Here is a 9,605-nt window from a genome sequence, read left to right as displayed (position 1 = left end):
GGGATTTGAAGCCCTCTTGCATTTCAATGGATAACAAGCTGCTCCTCGCTGCCACTCACCTGAGCGTGTCTGGAATATGGGTGGCTTGTTTATTGCTTAATATTCAATAATGGATCATTCATGAATTATAGATGGTTGTGCTGAGGGCATTGGGGATCATTGAATAAATTACTGGCCAGATGCACGTTGGGGTCAGTCTATTGGATGCTAACTCACATAACCAGTGACCAACTGATGGACTGACGAAATGAATGACTGTCACAGTGGTTGTCATGTCATTGTGAGTGAAAGTGGGAATATACACTACCGGTCAAAAGTTTTAGAACACCTACTCATTCAAGGATTTAGAATAATAGTGAGGACATGAAATAACACACATGGAATCATGTAGTAACCAAAAAAGTGTTAAACAAATCAAAATATATATTTTTATTTGAGATTCTTCAAATAGCCACCCTTTGCCTTGATGACAGCTTTGCACACTCTTGGCATTCTCTCAACCAGCTTCATGAAGTAGTCACCTGGAATGCATTTCAATTAACAGGTGTGCCTTGTTAAAAGTTAATTTGTGGCATTTCTTTCCTTCTTAATGCGTTTGAGCCAATCAATTGTGTTGTGACAAGGTAAGGGTGGTATACAGAAGATAGCCCTATTTGGTAAAAGACCAATTCCATATTATGGCAAGAACAGCTCAAATAAGCAAAGAGAAACGACAGTCCATCATTACTTTAAAACATGTCAATATGGAAAATTTCAAGAACTTTGAAAGTTTCTTCAAGTGCAGTCGCAAAAACCATCAAGCGCTATGATGAAACTGGCTCTCATGAGGACCGCCACAGGAATGGAAGACCCAGAGTTACCTCTGCTGCAGAGGATACATTCATTAGAGTTACCAGCCTCAGAAATTGCAGCCCAAATAAATGCTTCACTGAGTTCAAATAACAGACACATCTCAACATCACCTGTTCAGAGGAGACTGTGTGAATCCGGCCTACATGGTTAAACTGCTGCAAAGAAACCACTACTAAAGGACTCCAATAAGAAGAAACTTGCTTGGGTCAAGAAACACAAGCAATGGACATTAGACCGGTGGAAATGTGTCCTTTGGTCTGGAGTCCAAATTTGAGATTTTGGGGTTTTGTGAGACACGGTGTGGGTGTATGGAGGATCTCCGCATGTGTATTTCTCACCTTAAAACATAGAGGAAGAGGTGTTATGGTGTGGGGGTGCTTTGCTGGTGACACTGTCTGTGATTTATTCAGAATTCAAGGCACACTTAACCAGCATGGCTACCACAACATTCTGCAGCGATACGCCATCCCTTCTGGTTTGGGCTTAGTGGGACTATCATTTGTTTTTCAACAGGACAATGACCCAACACACCTCCAGGCTTTGTAAGGGCTATTTTACCAAGAAGGAGAGTGATGGAGTGCTGAATCAGATGATCTGGCCTCCACATTCCCCCGACCTCAACCAAATTGAGATGGTTTGGGATGAGTCAGAGTGAAGGAAAAGCAGTCAACAAGTGCTCAGCATATGTGGGAACTCCTTCAAGACTGTTGGAAAAGCATTCCAGGTGAAGCTGGTTGAGAGAATACCAAGCATGTGCAAAGCTGTCATCAAGGCAAAGGTTGGCTATTTGAAGAATCTCAAATATGAAATATATTTTGATTTGTTTAACACTTTTTTGGTGACTACATGATTCCATATGTGTTATTTCATCGTTTTGATGTCTTTAAAAATAAAGAAAAACCCTTGAATGAGTAGGTGTGTTCAAACTTTTGACTGGTACTGTATATTATTGCCTGACTGAATAAAGGCACTTCAAACTTTTGACCAGTAGTGTAGCTTAACAGGATATTATATGAATTCTCAACTTTTTATAATCCCCCATTAGATATACATTTCACAAAATCTGCCCTTTCTATCAGAATAGTGTGACTCAGAGTGACTATTTAGAAATAACGAAATACATGGGTCTGGGTTGACCAACCCTCCCACCCCAAAAAAACTGTGGATGAAGAGTTGTCAAAAACAAGACAGGAGAAAAAAGTCAGCTTTTGGCATTCAAAGCAGGTTGCAAAAAGGTCATAACAGAAGAGCTCATTTGACCAGAAAGCACTTTGAATTCTGAGGTGTTCTCATGTAAATCACCAGGACAAAGGTCAGAGAGCTAAGGACTAAGCTCATCCTTATTAATGTTTTGTCTATTGAATCTGTCCTTTAAACACTGGTGTAATTATTCCAAAAGGGAATTAGACGATTAGCAACTTATCTGAACCGCCATTCTTCATTCTGAGAAAGTGCTGGACTGAAACTACTCTGACATAGATTAGGATATCAGAGCCCAAAGACACAATATTAGAGTCCAAAGACATTTACTGCGTCATTGATTATTACTGTGTAATATCTACACCAGATAACATGAGTTTGGTTCTGTTTCTGAACATCACTATATTAAACATTTATTTTCTTTCTCATCTCTAAGGTGACAGGATAATCTAGTTTTCCTCTACCTATACTGTGAGCCATTAAAATTGTTCAGGTTGCCATGCTAACAATAACATACATGTACTGTGCCAAAATGAAAACCATGCAATTAATGTGAAACAATGTTGTATATGATTCAATCATCTCTCTCCCATTGCCTATAGGGGGAACTGGTGAGAATGTTGAATTGCTGATGTTTTAAGCAGTCCCGATGATTACCTTGGAGCACTGATTACTTATTTCCCCCTATAGGAAATAAGTGATGTCATGCAAAAAATAGAAGATTTAGTTGAGAGAGAATGGAATTTAAGAAGGATGTATTAAAGAGGATGAGGGAGAGGATAGAGGACAGTGATCAGGAAAGAAAGGCTGTGTGTGACTCACAAGGCGGGGAGCATGGAGAGGAGAGATAGGTAGAGAGAACCCTCTACTAATGGCCAATATTCTGTACCATACATTTCATGACCACCATTTTGTCCTCAAGTTCATAGCTAGTAGTTAGATGAATTCCATATTTTCTCTCCAATAATAGATGATTCTGTAGATCTTAGAGATAACGTTTACAGTAATAGGAGCTCACATTATGATGAAACCTACTGTTATCCAAGATAATGATATACTGTACTGTATGGCTGTACAGATGTAGGTTCTTCATTTGACCACTCTGTTGCAGGAGAACTCTTCTGCAATGCAGGACATTTAAAACTTGTATTGTATTTGCGGTTTTAAAAGGCTTCATCAGGTATGAAGGTAAGACCCAGATGCAGACAACGTCGAATTAACAATGGTTTAATAATCCAACATGGGTAGGCAATAGACAGGTCAAGGCTGGCAGGGGTCAGTAAACCAGAGATGGGGCAAAGGCACAGGTCGGCAGGCAGGCTCAGGTTCAGGACAGGCAAGGGTCAAAACCAGGAGTGCGAGAAAAAGACTGGAAAAAACAGGAGCTGAGGCAAAAACGCTGGTTGACTTGACAAAGACGAACTGGCAACAGACGAACAGAAACCACAGGTATAAATTCACAGGGGATAATGGGGAAGATAGGCGATACCTGGAGGGGGTGGAGACAATCACAAAGGCAGGTTAAACAGATCAGGGTGTGACAGGCTTCTGAAGTTTGTAATTTCCACTTTGAAATCTAGACTTGATTTTCCCTTACCAAGAATCTATTGACCCCTGCAAAACTTTCCATTAACAATGAAGCTCCAGGATAATTTCCTACTGTAACTGGCTCAATTTAAGATCATACAAATTGAAGATCATACATCTGTACAGTAGTTACACAGTAGCATCCTCTGCACTTGTGAGCTTTTAAGCAATCCTGTGGATGATAATCAATAGACAGTCCTCATTGCAAGGGCTTCCAGCTGTTTAGTGATGTATAACTACGTTGGTCCTACTGTATAAGTGCACACATAATGATGTTACAACTATGCTGTCAGGCATGTCAATGGTTGCTCTATGTGGAATAATATTTTAAATTCTTCTTCTCAATTGTTATAGGTACATTACACATTCATCCGGGTTGACGCCCCCCTTGGGTTGTGCCGTGGCGGAGATCTTTGTGGGCTATACTCGGCCTTGTCTCAGGATGGTAAGTTGGTGGTTGAAGATATCCCTCTAGTGGTGTGGGGGCTATGCTTTGGCAAAGTGGGTGGGGTTATATCCTGCCTGTTTGGCCTTGTCCGGGGGTATCATCGGATGGGGCTACAGTGTCTCCCGACCCCTCCTGTCTCAGCCTCCAGTATTTATGCTGCAGTAGTTTATGTGTCAGGGGGCTAGGGTCAGTCTGTTATATCTGGAGTATTTCTCCTGTCTTATCCGGTGTCTTGTGTGAATTTAAGTATGCTCTCTCTAATTCTCTCCCTCTTTCTCTCTTTTCCTCTCTTTCTTTCTCCTTTTCTCTCTCTCTTTCTTTCTTTCTTTCTTTCTTTCTTTCTTTCTTTCTCTCTCTCAGAGGACCTGAGCCCTAGGACCATGCCTCAGGACTACCTGGCCTGATGACTCCTTGCTGTCCCCAGTCCACCTGGCCGTGGTGCTGCTCCAGTTTCAACTGTTCTACCTGCGGCTATTGAACCCTGACCTGTTCACCGGGCGTGCTACCAGTCCCAGACCTGCTGTTTTCAACTCTCTAGAAACAGCAGGAGCAGTAGAGATACTCTGAATGATCGGCTATGAAAAGCCAACTAACATTTACTCCTGAGGTGCTGACCTGTTGCACCCTCGACAACCACTGTTATTATTATTATTTGACCCTGCTGGTCATCTATGAACATTTTAACATCTTGGCCAAGCCAACTAACATTTACTCCTGAGGTGCTGACCTGTTGCACCCTCGACAACCACTGTGATTATTATTATTTGACCCTGCTGGTCATCTATGAACATTTGAACATCTTGGCCATGTTCTGTTATAATCTCCACCCGGCACAGCCAGAAGAGGACTGGCCACCTCTCATAGCCTGGTTCCTCTCTAGGTTTCTTCCTAGGTTCTGGCCTTTCTAGGGAGTTTTTCTTAGCCACCGTGCTTCTACACCTGCATTGCTTGCTGTTCGGGATTTTAGGCTGGGTTTCTGTACAGCACTTTGTGACATCAGCTGATGTAAGAAGGGCTTTATAAATACATTTGATTGATTGATTGAAGTAAGACACATGAATCAACCTCCATTATTTACAGTGGTGGGATTACTACAGTATGTGATGCTAGTAGTACCTTGACAGGCTACTATTGTGTGGTCTTTTCTCTGCAGAGGATTTTCCCAGAACTGCAATGCGCTTGCCTCGGCTCCCAGGCTGAGCTCACGTCATGTGAAAGCCTGTGACAGAGGCGAGCAATGGCCTTATAAAATGCAATGTCCTTGTAAAAGCGTATTACTACATACACTACCGTTCAAAAGTTCGGGGTCACTTAGAAATGTCCTTATTTTTGAAAGAAAAGCAATTTTTTGGTCCATTAAAATAACATCAAATTGATCATAAATACAGTGTAGACATTGCTAATGTTGTAAATGACTATTGTAGCTGGAAACGACTGATTTTTAATGGAATATCTACATAGGCGTGCAGAGGTCCATTATCAGCAACCATCCCTCCTGTGTTCCAATGGCACGTTTTGTTAGCTAATCCAAGTTTATCATTTTAAAAGGCTAATTGATTATTAGAAAACCCTCTTGCAATTATGTTAGCACAGCTGAAAACTGTTGATCTGATTAAAGAAGCAATAAAACTGGTCTTCTTTAGACTAGTTAAGTATCTTGAGCATCAGCATTTGTGGGTTCAATTACAGGCTCAAAATGGCCAGAAACAAAGTGCTTTCTTCTGAAACTCGTCAGTCTATTCTTGTTCTGAGAAATGAAGGCTATTCCATGTGAGAAATTGCCAAGAAACTGAAGATCTCATAACAACGCTGTGTACTACTCCTTCACAGAACAGCGCAAACTGGCTCTAACCAGTCACTTAGACAGAACAATTTATCTCTGGGCCTCTAGGAAGTTATCTCTCTCTCTCTCTCTCTCCCTCTCTCTCTCTTCTCTCTCTCTCCTCTCGCTCTCGCTCTCGCTCTCGCTCTCGCTCTCGCTCTCGCTTCTCGCTCTCTCGCTTCTTGTTACTCAAGCACATTGACTGTATGTCGATCTGCCCCAACTCCTCGGGTACAACATTCATTCAGTAATATAGCTATGACCATTATAGTGCAGAGAGCGCCACAGAGCATTGGGTGTTGAGGCAGAAAAGGCCAACAGATGGAGAGTGAGAAGGAACATGTGTCAGAGATAAGTTGTGATAACTGACTTAAAATGAATTTCCCTGCTCTTTCAGGTTTCAGGACCTGATTCAGTTACTGCTTGACATATACTCTATCTATCCCCTATGGCGCATGCAATAGAAGCCCAATCAGGTACCGTTTTCGAGGCCTCTAAAACCTCCAAACACTATCACAAGTTGTTCACCTCAGTAAAATTCTTCTACACTTTTACCACAATTTGGGAAAGCGGAAAACAGAGCAACATTCATTTTAGTCTCTCTCTAATCTAACCCTCTCTTTCTCCTTTTCCAATTTTTTTGGCACATGTCTTGTTTCTCCAATTTGTCAGAATATGTGGCCTATGTCAGCTGATGGAAATAGTGGGGTAGAGGCCTATAAAATACACCACCCATTCACTATAGATTGTCCCCATATCCACAGTGCAACATGTATTTGTCGGCTACATATTCTCTATTGTCTATATTTAGACATTATGAATTTGCTAAACTATGCTGGGGCTCGTTGAACAAGTTTGTCCAGTCCATGGACGTTTCCGTTACCATATAAAAATTGCAGAAAATCTCTGATATTTGCAGCGTACGCCTGCTCTTGGCTGCGCACCCGTGGCACGACATCTAAGTAATTGGGAGAGAGAAGAGAGAGCAGAGAGAGAGAGAGAGAGAGAGAGAGAGAGAGAGAGAGAGAGAGAGAGAGAGAGAGCGCACCTCAATGAGCCAAGAGTATAGGGTACGGAGTACAGAGTAGAGCGCTGGAGAGTGGAGTCAAGTCTAGGAACAGCTCCTTTCAAGTCATGTGTCTTTTTGCTGCGGTGGAGAAGAGGTGCTCCGTTGAACGCTATGTACAAAGGAACACCTACATTTTATGCGGAGTGGAGTCAACTTAAATAKACATACATTTTATTATCCAAATTCAATTTTGAATAACTGCGGATTATTCTAAATGTTCTGTGTGTGAGCTGCTTCTTCAGTGATCATTGCATCATGTTACCAGTCTAATTTAGGGGTGCCAGATTCGTCAGGATGGCAATGCCGAAGAAAGTTTCAATTGAAAGACATCAGTATTCTCCAAGATGATTTCTTACCATTTATTCACTCAGTAACTGGTTGATTAGTGTACATTTCATAGGTGTTGCATGGACTAACTATATTATTGTCACCAGCAGAACACCAAAAAAATGGATCCCTTGTTCACCACAACTGATTTACAATTGCCAAGCAATTGGACCAACTCTTCAGGGGTCAATGGAACTGATCAGGACTGGAACCAGTTTGTGCAACCCGTTTGGAGAATTGTGCTATGGGCATTCGCCTACAGTTGCATGGTTACTGTGTCTCTGGTGGGGAACGTCGTAGTAATTTGGATCATTATGGCGCATAAACGAATGCGAACTGTGACCAACTATTTTCTGTTGAACCTCGCGTTTGCTGAAGCGTCTATGTCTGCCTTCAACACCGTTATCAACTTCATCTATTCCGTGCACAACGAGTGGTACTTCGGGCTGATGTACTGTCGCTTTCACAACTTCTTCCCCGTCGCTGCTGTCTTCGCTAGTATATACTCTATGACTGCGATAGCGGTGGACAGGTGAGTTCTGTTTGGGGAAACGTTTCAATGCGCAGCTTCTTATGTTTCACACTGATCTAACAAATGTGAATTTAATCCAAAGGCTAGAATGTATGTTTATGGTGACAATAATTCAAACAGAACAAAAATGCACTTTAATAATAACAATAATGCACTTGACTGGATTCAAGTTATTAGTAGCCAAATAACTATGTTATAACATATTAGGATTAAGACAATTAAGACATTAAGACAATAACATTTATACATAGGTTACATAGACATGTTATATAGCTAGTAATGTATTCATTCAACAAAATTGGTTCTGGAGTGATGCTACTGCCTCTGCTACTACATCCTTCATCAAACCAACCAATCAATATGTATTTCATTTGTGCACTGCAATTCAAACGGTTATTTAGGGTGTGTCAATCAGCAACTTGTATAGATAATTGATGTTAATAATAATGTATGTAGTAGATGTGTTCATGTTATGTATTGATGTGAGGTGACAGAGGCTGTGATGTTAGAGTGCTGTGGTATGTTATTAGTATAATTAATGTATGGTGGTCAGGTGTAGTAGCCATTTGTCAACCTACAGCAACACCATATTCACCAATCTGATGGCTTCATTCCCCCATGATGCTGGACAAAAAACAGCTGTGTGTGTGTGTGTGTGTGTGTGTGTGTGTGTGTGTGTGTGTGTGTGTGTGTGTGTGTGTGTTGTGTTTCGTGTGTGTGTTTGCGTGCGTGCGCGTGTATCTGTGTGCATGTGTGTGTGACCTCACTGTTTTGTTTATCTCCAGGCTTTTGGTTTTAAACAGACTCACCCCTCACATGGCTGTTATAATTAACCTCCATTTCTGTTTGTGAGATTCTCATGTGAATGCTGCTGTCTGATTTGTCCTCTGACTTCGTTCTCCAGCAGTAATAGTCTGTAATGCCTGCATATCTCTGCTTTTCTACCAGCAGAGTCTGCATGAACTTGACCTTTGCAGTGTTTTAAAATTAAATGACCCCTGAGAGGAATTGGAGTAGTGAGAGCAGGCTCCATGTCAGGTGCTGAAAAGTCACAGAGAGACACGCTCCAAACACACACTGATCTGAATTTACCCCCAATGTTGGCCAAAATGGCACCCTATTCCCTATATAGTGCACTACTTTTGAGCAGGGTCCGTATTTGACCCCCCCACACACACACACTGCTTGTGAGCGGAGCAATACTATACACACAGGGGTTAAGCTAATAGTCAGCTCTCCATTCATCATTATTCAACCACATACTGTAATTAACTTGCTTAATGAATCGTGTCTCTTCATGAACACATTATCTTTACAAACTTAATGAGCCAGTGATCATGTATGCACTCCTGTATGCAAAATGTAACTGGTAAGGTCTATCATGTAGCGTCTCTGTTACCTCCTCCCGCCGCCTGTCAATGTGTGTGTGCGTGCATGCATTTGTGTGTATTTGTGTCTGTTTGTCAGTGCATGCGTCTGCCTGTCTGAGTATATCTGCATGGGTGTGTGTCGACGATGGACAATATCCCCAGCAGCTTGTGGTGGGTGCTAAAACATTCAGTGTTGCAAAATTCAAAAATGCTGTCTGACTCTCAGTCTCCCAGTGAAGACACCCTGGTAAGTATGTACACACAATCAGATCCTCAGCCTGCCAAACCAAAACACACTGACAAGCCCTGCCACCTTTTTTAGAGTTCTCAGAAGAAAACAGTTTTCCAAGTGTCAACAACAACCCTAAAAACCCGCAGAGGAATTAAACAATGCTTTA

General features: G+C 41.7%; 1 protein-coding gene across 1 annotated transcript in view; it reads left to right on the top strand.

Annotated features, from left to right (window-relative positions):
* The first annotated feature begins 7,019 nt into the window (after positions 1-7,019).
* The window catches only part of LOC111957486 (substance-P receptor-like), a 32,885-nt gene continuing 30,299 nt past the window's right edge, over positions 7,020-9,605 (top strand). The window contains 1 exon segment of the mRNA XM_023978318.1: positions 7,020-7,837. Coding sequence (XP_023834086.1) covers positions 7,428-7,837 — 410 coding nt within the window. The 5' untranslated portion in view covers positions 7,020-7,427.

Source organism: Salvelinus sp. IW2-2015, linkage group LG33 (genome assembly GCF_002910315.2).
Source record: "Salvelinus sp. IW2-2015 linkage group LG33, ASM291031v2, whole genome shotgun sequence".
Lineage (NCBI taxonomy): Eukaryota > Metazoa > Chordata > Actinopteri > Salmoniformes > Salmonidae > Salvelinus > Salvelinus sp. IW2-2015.
This window is presented reverse-complemented; position numbering and strand designations above follow the sequence as displayed.